Source organism: Euprymna scolopes, chromosome 32 (genome assembly GCF_053919585.1).
Source record: "Euprymna scolopes isolate OS-2025 chromosome 32, ASM5391958v1, whole genome shotgun sequence".
NCBI lineage: Eukaryota > Metazoa > Mollusca > Cephalopoda > Sepiida > Sepiolidae > Euprymna > Euprymna scolopes.
In genome coordinates this window covers 95,823,747-95,846,418 of record NC_136513.1, presented here as the reverse complement: position 1 = coordinate 95,846,418, position 22,672 = coordinate 95,823,747, and the positions used below count along the sequence as shown (strand labels likewise).

Genomic DNA, 22,672 nt, shown 5'->3' with positions numbered 1-22,672 from the left:
TTCATCCAAAGGAAGTCTCGAAAAAAGACGAAACATAGATGAATGCATAACTCGGTTTGTTCCTTTTTGTTATATATGTGTGTGTGTGTGTATATATATATATATATATATATATATATATGTGTGTGTGTATATATATATATATATATATATATATATATATATATGTGTGTGTATATATATGTGTGTATATATATATATGTGTGTATATATATATGTGTGTATATATATATATGTGTGTATATATATATATATATATATATTTGGGGGGGGGTTCTTTTCAAGAGCAGAAACACAGAGGGGGAAAAATATTGAACGCTACTTATTTTGTTTTTCTTGCTTTTTTTTTCTGTGTTCTTCAAGGACCCATTTTCTTGGTTGTTTCTTCATGGTGCTGGTTCTTTTCTTTATTCTTACGAGAATAAAATTGATCATGGTGCCAAAACTGGTGTTTTATCTTTTGCTGGTGGCTGATCATCAAATGTGTTTTTAAGTCTATTTAATTTCTAAGAAATGCATCTTTGTCATTTCTCGATTTATACCATCGTTGGCGATAATAAAAACATACACAACTGGTTATAAAAATAATTTTTTTATTCAAAATATAACTTTTTGGTTTTAGAATGAATTTGACAAGTCTAATGGCGTGCATGGCGGAGGTGCAGGTATGTGGAGAAGAATGTGTTGCTCAGCACACGTCTTGTGTTACTCTCCTTCGTGCTACTCTCTCTTGTGTCACTCTCTCTCGTGTCACTTTCTCTTGTGTTACTCTCTCTCGTGTCACTCTCTCGTGTCACTTTCTCTTGTGTTACTCTCTCTCGTGTCACTCTCTCTTGTGTCACTCTCTCTTGTGTCACTCTCTCTCGTGTCACTCTCTCTTGTGTCACTCTCTCTCGTGTCACTCTCTCTTGTGTTACTCTCTCTCGTGTCACTCTCTCTCGTGTCACTTTCCCATCTCTTTTTATTGGCTTATATAACGTCAAGATTCCAACCATGTATTGTTTTGAAAATGTGGATCAAATTCGCTGACTGGGGATTTTACGTTCTACAATTTGACCCCCTTCGACATCATCTCCTAGACCTTGCATCCAGACTTGTAAGGGACTTTAGTTTGACGTCACTCCCCCAGGATCTGGATTATCCAATATGTGTGTGGAACAGTCTATGCAAAACTACTCTTTGAATTTTGGGGCTACAGACTTGAAACTTGATATATAAAGAAATTGGAATTGTGGAACAAATTTGATTTGGTTTTTAGCTGGTAAAACTAGCTAAGAGGTCAATCTGATTGGGAAACACTGGGCGACCACTACAATATAATATAATAATCAATAGACAATTGGCTCTTCTACATATATATAAAAGGCAAAACGGCTGCGCGCGTTTTTGTAAGTCCAAGGCTTTTTTCGGTTGGGGGAGGGGGTTACTGTTTTACAACTTTTTATATGCTTCCTAGATTATAATATCTATGATTTACAAACGGAACTCGTCTCTACATTTATTTTGATCAACTTTTATAAAATTCATGCTATTCCATCCTTTCGCGTGTTCGTCTTTTTCGTATAAATAAAGCAAAACTCCTCAAAGCAAAGCCGTCAGCGGCCTTTCATGGCAGGACGTCTTGAAAGCAATTAACTTTGATCAATGTTGGGGAAACCTTTCATATCAGACAATTGCTATTCACTACAGTAATGTGTTCCACAGACAAAAACTTTTGCAAAGAAGCTCTATCCATAGAAATTCCACCTGACACTAGACACAATCCTTTCTGCTGTGGTAGAAGACGAGTTCTTGCTATGAATGTGTTATGAAGAACAACTAGAGATTTGAGTTCAGTCTAACACAATCCATGGCAATTACAAGGGAGTAGAGAGAGAGGAGGGAGTAGCAATACTTTGCTGTGAGAAACGGTCTGTAAAGAAGATAATTACTAAGTAGGTTTTGTACTGTTTCTAGGCAGCAAGGATAGCTTTACGCGGTAACACTCGAGGTGGCATCATTACTCCATCTTGGGACGCATCTTACTTCTGAATGGCTTTCATCATGAAGAATCATCCTGTTTTGATAAATTTACGTAACTGAGCTTCACTGCTGATCTGAAATGGAAGACTTAATTAATTCAGTTGCCAATATGGCTAGAAAAATGGATGCAATGTTCTACCTGTACAAGAGCCAAATACATTATTAGATGAGGAACACTATGAGAGTAATATCATTAATCAATGGTATGGGGTGGTTGTAATTTGCAGGAAAGAAGTCTTGTAGTAATATGTTCCACAGACGGCAAGAAACCCTGTCCATGAAAATTCTGCCTAATGTAAAATGCTGGAAAATGTTTTGTAGGAAAACTGCGGTGATTGTGCACGTGCTGTGCTGATTTCCTCCTGCAGCATCCACTTCTATCAGATCATGAATGTCAATCTGTAACAAAACGTGGATGTGTGCAAAATGACGTCACCAAAATGACGTCACCAAAATGACGCCACCAAAATGACGCCACCAAAATGATGCCACCAAAATGACGCCACCAAAATGACGTCATTTTGGTGGCGTCACCAAAATGACGCCACCAAAATGACGCCACCAAAATGACGTCATTTTGGTGGCGTCACCAAAATGACGTCACCAAAATGACGCCACCAAAATGACGCCACCAAAATGACGTCATTTTGGTGACGTCACCAAAATGACGTCACCAAAATGACGCCACCAAAATGACGCCACCAAAATGACGCCACCAAAATGACGTCATTTTGGTGGCGTCACCAAAATGACGTCACCAAAATGACGCCACCAAAATGACGCCACCAAAATGACGTCATTTTGGTGGCGTCACCAAAATGACGTCACCAAAATGACGCCACCAAAATGACGCCACCAAAATGACGCCACCAAAATGACGTCATTTTGGTGGCGTCACCAAAATGACGTCACCAAAATGACGCCACCAAAATGACGCCACCAAAATGACGCCACCAAAATGACGCCACCAAAATGACGTCACCAAAATGACGTCACCAAAATGACGTCACCAAAATTACGTCACCAAAATGACGCCACCAAAATGTCACCAAAATGACGTAAATGCATGCAAAATGACGTCACCAGTAAAGAAAGAAAGAAAAAAAAATGGAGAATCACGCTTTCACAAAGAAAAAGTGAGTTAAAGTTCTTTTCTATTCTTTGTCCACTTTGCGACTGAGGCATACAGCGTGTTGGTTCCCGGACATTACAAATGCTGTCCATCAAATATGACACATTATTGTATTTTCAGTCATATCAAATGCATGTTTGTTTTTTCAAGCAAAAAAAAAAGAAAACATGCCTATGTCTTATGAGATTGAGGTAGATTTGTGCAAGGCAGCAGAAGTTTCCGAATTAAGAATTCATGAATCCATTTTTGATAAATGCCTTCTGTTAATCTCAGCATCTTATAAGACAAGAAATACAGAATATCACATTTGCCGTTGTCAAAGAACATGTTAACAAAGGAAGATATTATTTCTCATTCCGCCATCATTGTCTAGGGATTCTGTATTTCAAAGTGAATTTTCCTTGTTCCTCAGAAAGAAAATGGATAGGCATTCAAGAATTGAACCCATAACAACGAGAATCACCGTGAAGATGTTAATTACTTTATATAGTCATGTGGTTGTTCAACTGAATTGTTGCCGATTATCTGTCCATTTCCAGAGAAAAATAGAATTTTCAAGTAAAATCCATGGAAAATAATTTTTAATCAAAATCTGGAGGTTCTTCATCGGAATCAAATTCAGCTTCCTCATCCTTTTCCCATTTTCCGGTCCAATCTTTCCTCCAACCTGATCTGTAAATAATAAAAATTTTAAATATATATTATTATTATTAATTTTATTCAATTATTTTTTTATTAAATACAGCAGAAACGCAAATAAAAAAAATAAATAAACACAATAAATCTTAAATTTAAAAGCGATAAAATCATGCATAAAAATTTGACAGGATGTCGTAGCTCGGTGGTAAAACATCAGACTGCCGATTGGGCGATTATGAGTTTGATTCTCATTTAAAAGTTTAGCCATGCTGATGACAGGTGATACCCAGAAACACGTGTTCATGGATAACTTTTATACACATAAATATTTAATAAATATTTAAAGTAAAAAAAATATTTAAATATTTAATAAATCAAATTAATAATAGTAACAAAAATCTATGTCCCAAAAAAAAGAGCGGGAGGGGCAATGCAAATAAACAAAGGGCAGGTAACTCCCTCGCCGCTTAGGTAAGCGAAACAATTAAATACAACAAAATTGCTAATTGCTAATAAAAAAAAATAAATAACCCAATAGATCTTACCTATATATACCAGTGGCCTGGCAAATCCACAGGGGAGACAAGCAAGCAAAAAAAAAAAAAAAAAAAAAACTAAACAAAATTCATTCCAAAGCAGTAAAACTGTAGCTGGCCTACCAGAACACTATATATAGAAATGTGGGCAAATTTGGGCATATTTTATTGGTTTGAAAATATAGGTTCTGTTTTACCAATTGTCATAAAATTTTGACCATAGAATAGTATTATAATCTCCAAAAAGCCTGCAAAGTTTCACATAGTTTCGTCCCATAGAACCAAAGATGTGAGCACTTCAATATTCAATTTTTCTACCAGTATAGATATATGTGTATATCATCTTTTTTGGCAATTTTATAAGTTCCAAACCTTAACAACTACTGATCAGAATTTAACAAATGAAGGCTCGTTGGAAAGGTAATGACCTGAATTGTGTAGTGAGCTATGTGACATTTGCCCTTAAGGTCACACTTTAAGGGGGATCATCCATCATCCAGAGCCTATTTTTGGCACTTTTTTACAGCCATAAAATGTTTCAATCATAGGCATTCTTTTTCCTAGTTTTGCATATGAATTATAAAATATCTGATATTTCCCCCCAAACCTCTGGTCTTGATGGAGGCGAAACTAAAACTTGCTGCTATGCTTTCAAATGATCTGAAATAACAGCAAGAGGAGACTTGATTCCAAATATTTCTCATGTTATATCTCCCCTTTTTGGTTTTCATACATTAAGTAAATTTCACAATGTATAATTGTTATTTAATACCGGAGATATTCATAATCGTACCATATTTCCAAGAGATGGGAGATATAACATATGAGAAATATTTGGAATCAAGTCTCTCCTTGCTGTTATTTCAGATCATTTGAAATCATAGCAACAAGTTTTAGTCACCCCTCCATCAAGGCCAGAGGTTTTGGATAAAATATAACGTGAGGAAAATAGAGAAAGCTTACTGCAAAAACATACTCGTTTCTGTCTGTTGTGCGGGCTGAGAAGGAAAAACGAAAATATCCAAGATGGCGACAGTGGTCTTTTAATGTCCACGGTTACAAACAGTTCTCGAAAAATCGTGTCTCACATGTGATTTTGAGGTGTGCCTGAGTACTATAAAAGCAACTTTGGGGGGGGGGCAGAAGCGTTTAGGCCTGTGAACATTGTCAGACTTTTCCGAATTTGTTTACATTGGACTTGAAGGCAATGATATTGTAGTCAGTCGAGAAGCAAACCAGCAGAACAGTGTTCCATAGGCGGGCAGTTCTAAGAAAGAAGCGTTCAGACCTATATAAAACGAACATCGTTGTGCAACTCAGACTTTTTCGATTCATATAATTGTTATCATTAAGAATATCTTTAACAAAGCAAACTTGCCAAGATAAAAAAAAAGCTCAACACTATTAAGAAGAGCAAATACAGATTTTAAAGTTTTTTATCCTATTTTCTTTACTTGCAGATTGTTTATATATAAAAATCCAGGTTGTCCTTGACGGTCGTACATCTAAACAATATGATATAAATGCGGGAGTGCCTCAAGGGTCTATCCTTGGACTTCTATTATTCCTAATATTTATAAATGACCTCCCTGACAAAATTGTCTATGAGATGGGTATATATGCTGATGACACCACGCTCTATAACAGACACAACAGGAAAACAAATGAACACATATCTAAAGAAATGGCAGAAACACTAGAGGATGACCTCCAATCTGTAGTGGAATGGGGACAAAAATGGATGGTCACATTCAATGCTGCCAAGACTAAACTTGTTTCCTTCAATAATTACAAAAAAATTTCTCTAACACTAATAGCAATGGCCAAAGACTCTTTATCTGACAGTACATCTTTTAAACTCCTCGGCCTAACGTTCATAGGAAACATGAGTTGGAACAATTACATTGAGAGCATTGCCAGGACCATTGCGAAGAAGATAGGTTCTTTCTACCGTGCTAGAAAGCTACTAACGCCCGAAAGTATCCTGTACTTCTATAAGGCCACCATTCGCCCATGTATGGTGTATTGCTGTCATATTTGGGCTGGTGCATCTGCTACTAGTCTCTCGCTCCTAGACAAGGTTCAAAAGAGAGTCGTGAACCTGATAGGTCCTGAACTGTCATCTAAGCTTTTTTTTTTTTTTTTTTTTTTTTTTTTACATGGGTGTCACCACTTATCAAGGCCCAGAGGCCACTCAAGGATAAGGGTTAATAGGTATACATTAGTCATTGTGATTTTAGCATAGTAAACAGTGGGAATTTTGTAACTTGGATTACTTAGGGGGACGATTCAATTAGAACTTGTTCACACTGGACTTTTTTTCTTTTTTTTTTTTCATAGGTATCAACACATTATCAAGGCCCAGAGGCCACTCAAGGATAAGGGTTAAAGAGTGTACAGTAGAAATTGGACAATATAATAATCATTAGTAATGAAAATTTGTTAAATTTGATAACTTATATGGAACGGCTCATCAAGAACTTATTTACGTTAGACTTGAAGACAACCATATTGTAGTCAGCCGGAAAGCAGGAAAACGGAAGACAATTCCACAGGCGTGCAGTTCTAATAAAAAAGCTTTGTTCATGGAATCTACGTTTAGGTTTAGGCACAGATAAAGAGTGGGGGGAATTATTGATAGTGTTTACAGCTAGACGAGTGTTTCTTGTGAAAGTTTTGCAAGGGGGGACCATAGATTGAAGCTCAGTCGAACACTTTCCATGAAAATAACGATACATCAGAGACAAACTCGCAACATCTCTTCTGTGAGATAGAGGTTGCAAGGAAGAGAAAAAGACATCTCCTACGAGGCTACGAAGTCTATTTTGAACTCTATCAAGGCAGGACAAGTCCTTTCTAGCAGCTCCTGCCCAGATGTGGCAACAGTATTCCATCCTTGGACGTACTTGGCTCTTATATAAATAGAGAATTGCATCAGCAGTGAGATATCTACTGGATCGATAGAAAGATCCCACCATTTTTCCAGCGGCCTTGGCAACAGATTTGATGTACGTGTTCCATTTAAGATCAGGAGTAATGGTCAAGCCCAGAAGCTTGTCAAAACTTGAGGCCTCCTAAAGACGAGAGCCATTCATTTCAATTGATGCCAGATGGGGATCAGAATGTTGATGATGTAAAGAGAGAAGCTTGGTTTTAGATGCATTAAAAGTAACCAGCCACTCCTTTCCCCATTGTACTACATGCTCAAGATCAGAGGAGAGAGAATTGGAGAGAACTTGGTCATTTACTGTCTTAGATGTGCTACCATAAATGGTAGTGTCGTCAGCATAAATGTCTACAAATGATGTAAGGATGTGATTTGGAAGATCATTAATGTAGATCAAGAAAAGAGTTGGGCCCAGGATGGACCCCTGAGGGACACCGGCATTAATACTGTGGGCTTCTGATTTTTGCCCCTCAACTACTACTCTTATGAACCTATCAGAAAGAAATGATTTAATAATTGAGAAGACATTTCCAGCTATACCATAGCTAGAGATCTTATGAAGTAAACCTTTATGCCAAACCCTATCAAAGGCCTTAGATATGTCAAGAGCAATTGCCCTGGAAAGGTTGCCTCCGTCGAGAGATTTGCTAATCCTATGAGATATAACTGTAAGCACATCTGCTGTAGATCTAGCAGAACGGAAACCATATTGAGTGTCACTAAGAAGGTTATTTTTGTTGAGATGATTGATTACTTCTGTATTTAACACAGATTCTAGCAACTTACTCATGACGCACAGGAGACTTATTGGCCTGTACTGAGAGGGGGATGAGCGATCACCTGAATTCTTAAATACAGGGCATACTGATGAAATTTTCCAGGGAGATGGGAAACTATTCTCCTTAAGACAACGTTTAAACAGTTTTGTAAGTATGGGCGCTAGTTCAGGTTGAAGTATTTTGAGTACTATAATTGGAATACCATCAGGGCCAGTTGCTTTACTGGAATCAAGGTTTTTGATTAGCTTGGCAACATCACGTACAGATATACGTATATCACATAGTGTGTTTTCAGATACAGGAGGAAATATTGGGGGTTGGCGGCCTTGATCGCAAAAGGTAGAATTAGCTGCAAAGTTCTTGACAAAGAGTTTGGCTTTGTCTAATGCTGACGAGATTACCTTCAGCCTCTGTTCCATCAACAAAATGTAGCATCCCTCTGCCTGTTCTACAAGTACTTTAATGGTGAATGCTCCGACGAACTGCAAGCACTTGTACCCCCTTGACGTAAATACCCCTGACAAACTCAACAAGCAGCTAAATCCCACCCCTTCACAGTAGAGATCCCTAGATGTAAGAGAGCTTTCTACTCCAATAGTTTCTTCTCCAGAACTGCTAGACTTTGGAATTCCATTCCAGGTTCCTGCTTCCCCAACTGTACTGACATGCAGAAGTTCAAGTGAAACATGAACCGACATCTTGCTGCCCAACTTCCCACATAGTTCCCCCTGTAGATTATGACCCTGATAGTAGCCCCCTACATCAAAGTGGCAATGTGCCTTGTTTGGGGTAAAAATGTAATAAAAAAAAATGTATTTCCCCATCTCTTATTTTCTTTTTCTACCTCCTTTTCTTTCTTCCTCCTTTTCTTTCTTCCTCCTTTTCTTTCTTCCTCCAACCCTTCTCCATCTTTTATTATTTGCTCCATTATTTCATAGCGACTCATATTTTTCTTTTTCTTTTACTGTATACTTCCGATTTAATCTAATATATTGTACCTACTATCCTAGTCCTTCATTCTCATTTCATATTCAAATGTTATTAAGCTGAGAAGAACGTTCTTGCAGAATTTTTAATTTTGATTTCAAATGATATATTTCCAAATAAGTTTTCATTATAATACCTTTACTTTATATATCATTTTATAGAGTATTTTTTCACTTCATCAAATCATTTAAATTACAATCGTTTAAAAACAATTATGTCTTCTTTTCATTGTTGAATACAAGATGGAAAATAAGAAAATTTGCACAATTTTCTTATTTCAATTCAAGCTTGGCCAAAAACCTGCTGAAATAGCTCACGATATCAACAAAGTGTTTGACTCAGGAATCATTACTGAACACACAGCACAATGGTGGTTTAAGAAATTTTGTGGCGGTGACAAGAGTTTTGAAGATGATGAGCATAGTGGTCGGCCATCAAATATTGACAACAATCAATTAAGAGCCTTAGTTGAAGCCAAGCCATGCACAACTGTTTGAGAACTTGCTGCTAAATTAGACGGAACATATACGCTGATTTCCAACCACTTGACAGAGATTGGAAAGACAAAAATTGATATGTGGTTGCCTCACGAATTGAATGACAAGCAAAAGAAACGCAGTTATGAAGTGTTATCTTCCTTTCTTTTACGCAACAAGAACAACCCGTTTCTTGACTGGGTTGTGACTTGCGATGAAAAATGGGTTTTTTACGGCAACCGGTGGCACTCAGCTCAGTGGTTAGATGCCAACGAAGCTCCATGACATTTCCTGAAGTCAGAGTTGCACCAAAAGAAGGTCATGTTGACTGTTTATTGATCTGTCTCCCCCATTAGTTTTTTGAATGCAGGCAAAACCATTTTATGGCTGAGAAGCACTGCTAACAAATGGATGAAATGCATCAGAAACTCCGACAACAACACCCAGCATTAGTCAACAGAAAATGCCCAATTCTCCTCCACAACAATGCCCAACCGCACGTTGCTAAACTGACCCTGCAGAAGTTGAATGAATTGGGCTACAAAACTCTGCCTCATCTGCCATACTCTCCAGACCTTTCCGGCCCTGTCGGTGGGGCATTAGAATACACCGACTGCCCCCCTGCAGAGGGTAAAAGTCCCTCAATGGGGGTCCTGGATATGACCTTATATATCCAGTGGTGAGGCCCCAGCTTGTGGGCTTTGGGGAGTGTGGAGCCACCCTTTAATTACCATTGCTCCCAGGTCCACTCTGACCCTATTAAAAAATTTTTTCTTCAAAATCTTTGGATTCGGCATTAAATAATCCGAAAAGGGTTGATATGCCGTAAAACAAAACCAACCAACCAACCAGACCTTCCACCTACCGACTCTCACTTTCTCAACAACTTTCTGTGTGAGAAATGCTTCAAAAATCTAAGCGATATCAAAAAAGCCTTCAGCAACATCATTACCACCAGAACACAAGATTTTTATGTTACGGCATAAATAGACTTGTTTTGCGTTGGTGAAAGTGTATTGCTTCTGATGGTGTTTATTTCGATTAATAAATTTTTGTTTCAGCCGAGATATATTCATCTTAATTCAAAAGTTAAAATCCGCAAGAACCTTCATTTCAACCTTATATTAAGCCAGTTTTTATCTATATTTGCATTTTGTGTATAATTCTGGCTCTTCTCCACTTCTGATAAGAAGCATTTAACTTCGAAATTCCATGGCCTAAAGTGTTTTTTTTTTCTTAATTTTCCCCTTTTATGTTTCCTTATTGTTCTGATGATATAAGAAACTTATAAATAACTTTTATTCCTCATAATATAATAATAATTATAAATTTTATAATAACAAAATTATAAAAATAATAATTTTAATAGAATGTTATAAATGAAAATCCCCATTTTTAATTAATGTCTATTACTTACCCAGCAACTTGCCAATGTTTCTGCATCAGTTCTTTCTTTTGGGGGTCCATGACGTTTAGCTTTGTGTCTTCAGCAGGAAAAGTTGCTGATGATCGACCATCGCTGGGGGTATTGGAGGTCGGTTTTAAGTTTGCACATTTCTTTTTATCTAAACTCGCAGTGAAATTCTCCCATTCAGCTTTCATTTTGAACGGTTCAAACTCAGAGTTTTTATGTTTTACGTTTGAGGGTAAATTATCCGCCATGAAGACTTCTCTCCTCAGCTGTTTTGTATTTGCAGAGGAATTTGGTTTATCTTTTGTTGCGTTCTTCCTTGCGTATGGCTTTAGAGATTCTGGTTTCTCTGCAGAAGAAGAAGAGCTTTTCAAAAGACTGAAAGGAGTTTTAGCGGCGCCGAGAAATGGTTCGGCGTTTACAGAAGAAGGTGAAAGATTTATGATTGGTCTGCGTTCATGAAGTTTTATTTTGTTCTTCAAAGCTCGGGCATCGTAAGGCGAATTGGTTAGCTGCAACGAAGTAGAAGTGACGGAAGTTGGAGAAACCTACAAAAAAAAACGAAAAAGTAAATGGGGGAGGAGTATAAATTTCTGAAACTCACAAGGGTTCATTCACATACGTGAGTTTAGCTCTGCCATTAGAATAAAATTATCACTTTGATCTCATTTACTATTACTCTTGAGTAGCTTTTAGCCTTGCTAACCCCCACCCATGTTGCATCACCCCCTCCCCCACCCCACCCTATAAATCTGACTCCTACCATAATTTCCCCTTATACTTATATTTACAAGTATTTTAACGGGATGTGCTCTGACAAACTCATAGTTTAAATACAATGTGAATAGACATCTTGCTGCTCAACTCCCCACATAATGTCCCAAATAGTAACAAAGTAGTGGCAATGTATATTATTTGGGGTGAATAAGAGTTTTTAAAAAAAAAAAAAGAAAAAGGAAATCAAACATATGATGATGATAATGATGATGATGATGATGATGATGATGATGATGATCACAAAAAACAGAAACTATGATGACCATCTTCAAATCTAATGTCAACAAATACTTGTGAACAACCCTAATCCTCATGAGTCATCAAACTTTGTTCCGTTCATCATTTATAATATTTAGAGAACCTACTGTCGATTTTATCAATTTTTTTTTTTGTATATAATGGCTTGAATTAAAGTTTAACATGCAAATGTCAAGTACCATGGTTCAATCGTGCTCTAAATAGAAGCATTCATTTTGAATGTGCCTTTATCATATCAAAGAACTTACTGTTTATTTTAGATGTCAGGCCTTTCTGCTTGTGCTTGCTTCTCAAATGCACTTGTGATGTTAGACATGGATAAGGTGTTAACTTTGGTCAAAATCGCCTGTTCTTTCTTTTATCAAATTATTTTGATTGTTGTTGTTGTTGTTTCAGTATTCACCGTGGGTCGGTTACGTCAACTCCGCTAACTGAATTCTCTGCATCTCATATAGACGCTTCCCAGGCATGTCGGTTTCAATCTGCAGTCGATATCAGGTCCAGCCATTTGCGGTTCCAGCAGCACACTCTGCAGAGGCGAGAATACAGGATCAGATCGGCATCTTGCTTCACCATGCTGAGCCAGATTTTCAGCTGACTACTGCATTGTTTCTTCCAACCCTGGAGTGGGGCTGGATTGATGGTGGCATGGATGAAGTCATCTGGTTGCCGGCTGCACAGCGTGTAACCAAACTATCGGAGACATCTCAAAAGGAGGGTCTGTTTGAGGGATAGAACCTGGCAGCGCGAACGGATGGCGGCATTTGGGACAAATTGGTGTCAGTGAACCCGAAAGATGCAACACAGACATTGTTGGTCAAAAACTTCCATTGATTATTTCGATTATCAATACTTACCAAAGACATTCCAATACAAAACCTTTCTAAGAACACTGCCAGGCACATAAAGTACCTTTGTGTGAAAATTCATAAAAATCGGCCCAGCTGTTTCCGAGTCCATAGGGAATGAACTTACATACACAAAGTTCCTTTTATATAGTAGTAGAGATTCATTAGAATAAAATTATCATGAAGTTTCATGAACGGACATCACAAACTCTCGTTTTCACTACTAAGCATAGGATATAGATTATCTGTATTAGGTTTCGTAAGACTGTATGCGCTTCGTGTTATGGTTCTCTTCTTCATTTTCTGTTCTGACTGTGTCATCTCTTGTCTTGGTAATCACTGAGGGAGAATGCATAGAAGCAATGCAGACGTGAAAAAACACCAACTTTTTTTTTTTTATACATCACCACATTATCAAGGCCCAGAGGCCACTCAAGGATAAGGGTTAAAGAGTGTACAGTAGAAATTAGTCAATATAGTAATCATTAGTAATGAAAATTTGGTAAATTTAATAACTTATATGGAACGGCTCATCAAGAACTTATTTACTTTAGACTTGAACACAACCATATTGTAGTCAGCCGGAAAGCAGGAAAATGGAAGACAATTCCACAGGCATGCAGTTCTAAGAAAGAAGCGTTGTTCATGGAATCTATGTTTAGGTTTAGGCACAGATAAAGAGTGGGGGAAATTATTGATAGTGTTTACAGCTAGACGAGTGTTTCTTGTGAAAGTTTGGCGAGGGGGGACCATAGATTGAAGCTCAGTTGAACACTTTCCATGAAAATAACGATACATCAGAGACAAACTCGCAACATCTCTTCTGTGAGATAGAGGTTGCAAGGAGGAGAAAAGGACATCTCCTACGAGGCTACGACATATTGTGCATAAATCAGTCACACTTCTAAGAGTGTGTAAAAAAAGAAATAAACTCACAAACGCTACCATCAATATCTTGGTTAAATTCTAGTATTTCAGTCATTTTATGTTGAAATTGCATCTGCTTGAAGGTATAAACATTCAAATATCTTAAGATGTTTTTGTTTTAACAGCTTTGTTAACAAAAGAGTATATTTTTCTATTAAACTTTTATTGCTTATAGCATTTGTTTAAACAAAAAAAAATGGTTGAAAAGGCATTTTTTTTTTTAAAGCAATAAGCTTTGAAAAAATGTCGATATAAAAATAAAAGAATTGCCAAAAGATAAGCGTTTTATTATTTCTAGTCGGCACTTGAAAAATAATTCGCAAATGGGATCATTTCATTCGCAACGTAAAGCCCTGTTTTATGATGTTTGATTTTAGTCTGATAGGCCTGTAGCAAGCGTCGGGGGGTGGGGGTGGGGGACTTTGCTTGATAATAACGAACTCATGTGCAAGAGATCAATAAATATTCACAATCCTTTTTGTTAGTTTCGGAACATGAAGTTCTCTCCCCTATTTCTGAAAGAGTTCCTCCTCATGAAGACAAATTACAGGGTTGAACAATAAATTTATCACCCTAAAGAAAACAACACTACAGCTTTATTTTAAAACTTTTGTTGATAAAAATCAATTCAGGTAACTCGATTATATAATAAAGCTGACATTTATTTAATGTAGCCACCTTCAGCTGCAATCACCGCCTTAATAAGGGTTTGGAACCGGAAGCAGGCATTGATGTTGTGGGAGGTCGTGTTGGTGATGTTCTCGATATATGATCAAACGAAGTAGTCCAGCAGGGTCAGGTCGGAGGAGGAGAGGAGGGGAGCAGTGAGAGACAAAGAGACAAAGTCATAGCACTCCTTCTGAAGCCAAGCCTGGGTCTCTTTGGACTGGTGAGCTGGTGCGGAGTCCTGCTGCCACACTCAGGGTCTGTCAGCGGCCACCTGATTCCACCAAGGGATCATCACACTCTTCAACACATCCAGGTACACTGTGGTGTTGACTTTCAAGCCAACTTCGAAGATGTGAGATGACATGATGTGGCCCTCACATGAAACCACACCAAAGAACATAACCGTGGGTTGTCAAGCATTGAACTGTCCAAATTTACATTTTGAGGGTGCTGGCAATGGCCCTGTTCTCATAATTTGAATCGGTAGAGAGCATGAGTTATGCAGTAGCGCATCTCTGATTTTGCTTGTTAAACATTGTGTCACTTTCAGACATGATAGAAGGCTCCTATCATTCGTGGGATTTGTACACAACTGGCCAACTAGTAGATAGTCTGCAACAAAGAAAACCGGTTTTCATCAAACGAAAAGGGAATCATGTCATTTTTTCTAGGACGACAATTTCATCATTCCACCCTGTAGATATATGGTGGGTTTTTTGATGTGGAAAAAGTTTAGCTTCCCAAAAGGAGGCACTCTGGATTGGAACAAAAATAATAACTACCTCAGTCTAGAAGAATTTTTTCTTCACTGACTGAGGACAGAAAAAGTGAAGTATAGTATCAGAACAGAAACTACACTTTGCTCTTAAACAAACTATCAATAATGATAACTTTGGCCTTTTGTCTTATTATCCTTAGCAATAGTACTTCACCCACCCCCCTCCCCACACACACACCTCAAATATAAAAAAAATGGTTTGAAAATAAAATCTTACCCCAGGCAAAGCAGTGGAACCACCATTCTGCAAAAGTTGTTCTTGCAAACGAATTTCAATCAATTCTTTGATTTCTTGCTTTTTCACATTGACTCGCTTGGCATCTGCAGAAAAAAGAAAAAAAACAAATTTAATTTAAATACATGTGTAGCAGTCACAAATGATCTATTTTCTCTTGTGAATCAACCCCGCCCCCATACTGAGTGATTCGACCACACACTGACCTGACAGGGTGCATTGCTTCATCTGTCCCCTAAAGAACTTCTTTATCCCCTTTGGAGAAACACAGTCAACCAACTAGAGCAGGCAATCAATTGATTTAATATAAAAATGGGTGATTTCACAGATTTCGATGACAATAAAAATATAGGAATGTAAAACATTTGTTGATCATCATTCAATCCCGGGCAATGTTGGGTCTTTCTGTTAGTTAAGTTATAAATAAATGATTTTTGTGCACCTCCTTTCAAATATAACCATGGTTTTATTTATCCTTTTTTTTTTTTTGAATGAAATCACTTTAATTATTTTAATACTGAGAAAACTATTCCAAATATATTCGAAGTAGTTCTATCCAATTGCAACCAAATAACACCAAGCATTAATTTATTATAAACTGTTTAAAAATTAGTTACGCAACCATTGGAACATAAACCCCAGAATTTTGCTTCTTACTCATTATCTTACCTCGAACTTGTATATGATGAACAGTTTTGCACCACTTTCATCGTTTAATATTAAATCAAGATATAATACTACTAAGCCTAATGTCTAGAATCCTTATTTCAATCAAAATTCGTTACATTATTTTGATTCTAGCAAATACCTAATTTAAAGCTTAAGAGGCCTTAAGATGAAAGTTAAATTCATGGAGTCTTGTTAATTTAGTGTCTAACGACTATGGATTAAATTTAATGCAAATCTGAAATATCTGAATTTTCAAAGAGAGGTTGTGCCTTTAAAATATTCGAAAGAAACTGAAATTTGTGAAATATTTATTAATTGATGTCTAATATTTATTGTTTAAATTTTATAAAAATCTTTCACACCCATCTTTTTCATGAAACTAAATTAAACTAAATATAGCCTGCATTCTTCACCTTTTACATCTAGATACTGTGTTGCAACATTCATAATGATCGGTTATAAATCTTATAAATAGAAATATATAAACATACTAGCAGTTCAGCCCGGCTTTGCTCGGGCCCTATGTACTGTTCATAACTTTATGTGCATATATATATATATATATATATATATATATATATATATATATATATATTAAAAAGTGTGCATATGTACAGTAATGCCTTTCTATATAATAAACTTCCTTAACTACTATAGAGAAAAGTCAGTAGAGACTGCAGAGGTAAAATCTTTAAACTTTGACCCCAATTTTGACCGCCTTAACACTTATTTTTTGGGGACTCGAATCAAATTAAAAAGTTTAATCCATGTCCAGGTAACCTACATTTAAAATTTAAAGTGTTTAGACCCAAAATTGGCGGAGGAGTTTGGTAGAGATTTCAAAAATCAAATCGTTGAACTTTGACCCCTTAACAGCCAAATTTCTGGTCGAAAACCAATCACAAAGATTTTCCCAAATCTCAGTACCCTGTATATCAAATTTTGAGTCTGTAGAATTAAAATTGACAGAGTTATTGTGTAGGGAAATGTACATACACACACACACACACACTTTTATAGATATATAGATAGATACACATACTTTATATATAGGGAGGTGTTGGATGTGCTAACTAATTTGAAGTGTTAGTTTGCCTTGTATACAATACAACGGTAAAGTTAGACACAACGTCAGTTTTTAAACAAAAAATTAAAAATAACTGCCTCTGTCTAGCAGGATGCCTCCTTTACTTATCAAGGATAGATTAGACTAATTGCAGAATGAGAAAAGATATTACACTTTCCTTCTGGGCACGTCTGTTGTTATAGAGTCACCAAAGATAATTGCTAAAAAACAGCTGTCATTTCAATTATGGCCCCTGAAAATTACTGAAAATAATATTTTTAAGAGGTTTTTTGTAATATATCTTTTCTATTATTAAATCGTTATAATTTATTACTGTTAATGTCGACGAAACTATTGCATATATAGAGAGAAAATAGGGCAATAAAACTAGAAATGAATAACACCAGACAGTAATTCATTATGAACTGTTTAAAAAAATTAATCATGCAAATTAGGCGTTCACATACATGTACTTGCATCTTTACCCTTTAGTATATATACAATATTTTTATATAGTATATATATACAATATATATACAATATTTTTATATAGTATATATATATACAATATTTTCATATAGTATATATACAATATTTTTATATAGTATATATATACAATATTTTTATATAGTATATATACAATATTTTTATATAGTATATATACAATATTTTTATATAGTATATATACAATATTTTTATATAGTATATATATGTATACAATATTTTTATATAGTATATATATACAATATTTTTATATAGTATATATATACAATATTTTTATATAGTATATATATACAATATTTTTATATAGTATATATATAATATTTTTATATAGTATATATACAATATTTTTACATAGTATATAAATACAATATTTTTATATAGTATATATAAAATATTTTTATATAGTATATATACAATATTTTTATATAGTATATATACAATATTTTTATATAGTATATATATACAATATTTTTATATAGTATATATACAATATTTTTATATAGTATATATATACAATATTTTTATATAGTATATATACAATATTTTTATATAGTATATATATGTATACAATATTTTTATATAGTATATATACAATATTTTTATATAATATATATGTATGTTAGTCTTTAGTATATATTCAATATTTATGTGTGGATAGATAGATAGATAGATAGATAGATAGATAGATAGATAGATAGATAGATAGATATTTTTTTGTTTTTGTTTTTTATCATACAACACGTGAAAGCATGTGCAACACTCTACTCTCATCAGCTGTCAACCAGAATAACACAGTTTCGGTGGCTCAATACAGTACTGCCACATCTGGTGCCACCAGCAGTTATTAATAATTTAGCCTCTGAGTAGGATATATATAAAAAAAAAAAAAAAAAACTTGATCAATTAAAAGAAAAGATTAAAAAAATAAAATAAAAATACTGTCTTTTCATAATGAAGTCTTTCAGATGTCGGTTAACTCAAGTTTAATGTATTTGGTCAGAGCACTTCAAATTTGCAACTGTTGCAATTGGCGCATATAAAATTGTGGTAGAAAAAAAAAAGAAAGAAAAAAAAAACAATCTAACATTGAGTGTGCGTTCAGACACATGAAAAAAATTTTTTAAGAGTTCTTTCCCTTTAATAAGATATTTTGAGTTTTGAGTTATCTCCCTTCGCATTTGGCTAATTGATTTAATTCACACAGCGTCTTTTTTTTTTTTTTTTAAAGGCAAAAGCAAAAACCCGACCACCATTAGCGAAGTGCGTTTTTACTCTTTTCAAAAATATATTAGATCATGTAACTTCTAGTCTGTGACTTTTAAAATAAGCTATTTGTGATTATATGAAAAAAAAAAAAATAATTAAAAAAATAATTAAATGAATAAAAAATAAATATAAATAAAATAAATGAATAAATAAATAAATATAAATATTCAAGGTTTGTTTTTTGGGTTTTTTTAAAACCAAGTAACGGTTATTATTGAATATTTTTTATAATATTAATTATTTAATGTTCTTTTTAATTTTTCCTTTTTTAACTTGCGACAATAATTCAATTCTAACATCTGCTCACACTGAAGTCTTTTTTCCTTCACCCAGATCCAAGCTGACACTTGTTGAGTTGTGGTTTTAGGTCGATTAGAGGCAGCTTTCAGCTTGTGGCCAGTTATTCCCAATTTTGTAAGGAACAAAATGACTGAGTGGCTTAGAAATCCATGACAGCCCACCTCAACAGAAATTACAAAACATCTCCAACCCTTTTCTATGCAGTCGGCACATAGTGTCTCGTATCAGTTTTTCTTTCGCTCATGTGCGTCTTCTATGTTCTCCTCCCAGGGAACTGTCAATTCTATCAGGAGGACACTCTTCTTTGTGTCAGACCATGCTACAATGTCTGGTCGTTTTTCCGTTTGGATTATGTGAACTGGAAATTGTAGAGATGTATTCAAACCTGCTGAGATTTTCCAGTTATTCACTTCATTCAACTTCACTTTAGAATTTTTTCCTCCTCGCAGGACGTTTACCTTCTTTGTGAAACTGGATTGTGGGTTCCTTGTCTGTCACTGGTTGTTGGTTTGCTGACTCACATTATGTTCTCAGCAATTCAATAATTATCTCCAGTACCTGGTTATGTCGCCATGTGTACAACTGAAGCGATTTGGGGCATGCGGATACTACATGGCGCAGAGTGCCCCGATCCTGTTTACATGAAAGATGCAGGTGTGAATCGGTATACCCCCATAATTTTAGATTGGTCACATTTTTTTTTTTTTTATTCAATTTTCACCCCAAACAAGGCACAGTGCCACTTTAAAGCAGGGGGCTACTATCAGGGACTTAATTGGCGGGGTCATTATGAAGGGAGATGAGTAGAAAGATGTTTGTTAACATTACACTTGAACTTCTGCATATCATTGCAGTTGGGAAAGCAGAATCCCGGAAGGGAGTTCCAAAGACCCGCAGTTCTGGGGAAGAAACTATTGGAGTAAAAGGCTTTCTTGCACCTAGGGATCTCTATTGTAAAGGGATGAGACTTAGTAGCTTGTCGGGTTTGTCGGGGGTAGTTACGTCGGGGAGGTACCTTTTGGTACTTGGCAGAAGATCATACATAGAACGAAGAAGAAATGATAAATGGTTCCATCGCAATTAAGGATTTCCACAATAACTTAATTGGTTCAATGTCATTCCATTTTGTTCATGCACATTGTTTGGCCTGAGCGACAGCAATGGCTGTTCTTTGCTCTTCCTCAAACACCATGACCTCTTCGAGCACCATATCTCCTTCCTTTGGACCCTCTTTAGAGAATATTTTGCTGGACGTACTGCCTATTCCAGATCTGTTGGTTTGAGTAACGCCTATTATATCCTTTATTTGTAGGCCACATTCTGCCTTCTGTGTGGCTTACTGGCTGACCATCTTGTTCCTGAATTTATTTCTGGCTGGGTGTACCTTTTTAATGATCTCGTCAGCTGAGTCCCTCATCATTATATGGAGTCTCACTTTTCCACCATTGAACTCTTCCACTAGGGAAGATATTGGGAGCTGTAGGTTTCCAGCATTAGTATATAGGCCTATTTTCGAAAAACAAGAAGGGACTCCAAGCCACTTGCGCAGGTATGTATTACACACCTGTTGAATTCGTTCAATGCGAGATAGTGCAATTTCATATATCTGTAAGGGCCACAACATATTCACAATCTTCAAGGTGTTCACATCTAGGGAAAATGCAATTCATACAGACATGACATAGAAGAATAGACACTAAGATAAATATTCTTCCTAAGATTAATATATGCTTATTTATAATTACAGCTAAGAATAGTGCTGAAATAACTTAGAGTATCTCATTAAAATTGCATCTAACAACACTGAAGCATGCTACGAACCAAAGGAGCATCAGATCTATCAGAATTTCTGCGAGGATGAATCATGGATCAATATGAAGGTGGTCTTAATCAATGCAAAATAGTAGATTTTTTTTTTGCAAGGAAGTCACCATTTATCAAGGCCCAGCGGCCAATCGGGGATAAAGGTTATTGCGTGTACAGTAATCAATGGGATAACATCGTAGTAATCACTCGTAATGGAGATCTGATAAAGTGTCTTACTTAAGAGGGCGGTTCAACAGGAACTTGTTTATGTTGGACTTGAAGACATCCAAGTTGTAGGCAGGTGGGAAGCAGGCAAACATTCTGCCTCCAAATGATCGGCCAGTAAGATCACACAGGAGGCAGAATGTAGCCTGTTTCCCACCTGACTACAACTTGGATGTCTTCAAGTTCAACATGAACAAGTTCCTGTTGAACCACCCCTTTAAGATCTTTTCATGCTCCTTTCTATTATTAATATAGTGATCGTACAATTCACAAGAGAGGGCAAAGAGTGCACAAAACCTCATCCAGGTTGCTCTGGGCCTCTGATAGAACCTTATGTCTTGTGAAAAGAAATGTTGAAGAGGATTCTCAGTGCAAAGCCTCTGACATTGCAACACAGTCCCAGTCAGGTATCTTCACAACCCGAGCTATCATGGTAGAGCTGCGAGAAGGAAACCTCTTCTTCATACTGCCAATATCAAGTGCAGAAAAGATTAGGCTCGTGAAATGATGGAGAGACCTATGACCTTTTGAACCAATGTCATTTTCTTTGATGAGTCACGATTTGCATTATTTCTTGACAGTGGAATTGTATGGGTATGGAGGCTCCCACAGCAAAAGTTTGACTTAAAAAGACAACAGCCAATGCTAAAACACGAGGATTTCTCGGTTATTGTATGGAATGCAATTTTGAGTGATGGTCGCTCAGACCTGGTGGAGTGCAAAGATAACATCTGCTAAATACGTTTCAATATTACATGAAGGACTCCTACCAATATTCTTACATGGTAAAATGAACCAAATTAACTCCCTATTTATGCTAGAGCGACACAACATTGGTTGAGCCAAAATGGGATTAATAAACTTCCATGGCCCTGGATATGAACCCAATTGAAAACCTTTGAGGCATATTAGACCGGAACATTCGCAAAAAGAAAAAGAAGCCATCTTCTAAGCCTAAACTTTTAGCATTATTGTATCAAACATGATAAGAAATTCTTCAAGATGATATCCAACTGATCAATGCCATGCCTAGCAGGGTCATAGCATTAAAAAAAAAACAAGGGGAATGTTAACCAATGATTTGTTATTAAATTTGTGATCATTTATTTTTTATTTTTTATATAAATTATATGTTTATTGAAATAAACCGTTTCTATGGGTGTCTATTTTTTTTGTCATGTATGTACATGCATGTGTACGTATATATATTACATAGAAAAATGCAAGCATGAAAAGTAATATGGTTAAGATTAAACTTAGAAAAGTAAAAGGACTAGTTGTTTACTGGAAAAGAAAAAGACAAGATATTCTAGTAAAAAAAAAATAATAAATTTATAACTTAAAATATTGCAGCATTAAAAATTTATATATAATGTTAAATTGAATTCACGGAGTAGAACAACTGCTGCTATGTT

General features: G+C 35.8%; 1 protein-coding gene across 7 annotated transcripts in view; it reads right to left on the bottom strand.

Annotated features, from left to right (window-relative positions):
* Positions 1-576: 576 nt before the first annotated feature.
* LOC145256513 (sodium channel modifier 1-like) overlaps positions 577-22,672 on the bottom strand; it is a 61,304-nt gene continuing 39,208 nt past the window's right edge. For all 7 annotated transcript variants that reach the window (XM_080115493.1, XM_080115498.1, XM_080115497.1 and 4 more), the window contains 3 exons: positions 15,404-15,507; positions 10,936-11,477; positions 577-3,826 (listed from right to left, as the gene is read on the bottom strand). In XM_080115493.1, coding sequence (XP_079971619.1) covers positions 3,736-3,826; positions 10,936-11,477; positions 15,404-15,507 — 737 coding nt within the window. In that variant the 3' untranslated portion in view covers positions 577-3,735. The remainder of the gene's footprint in view (positions 3,827-10,935; positions 11,478-15,403; positions 15,508-22,672) is intronic.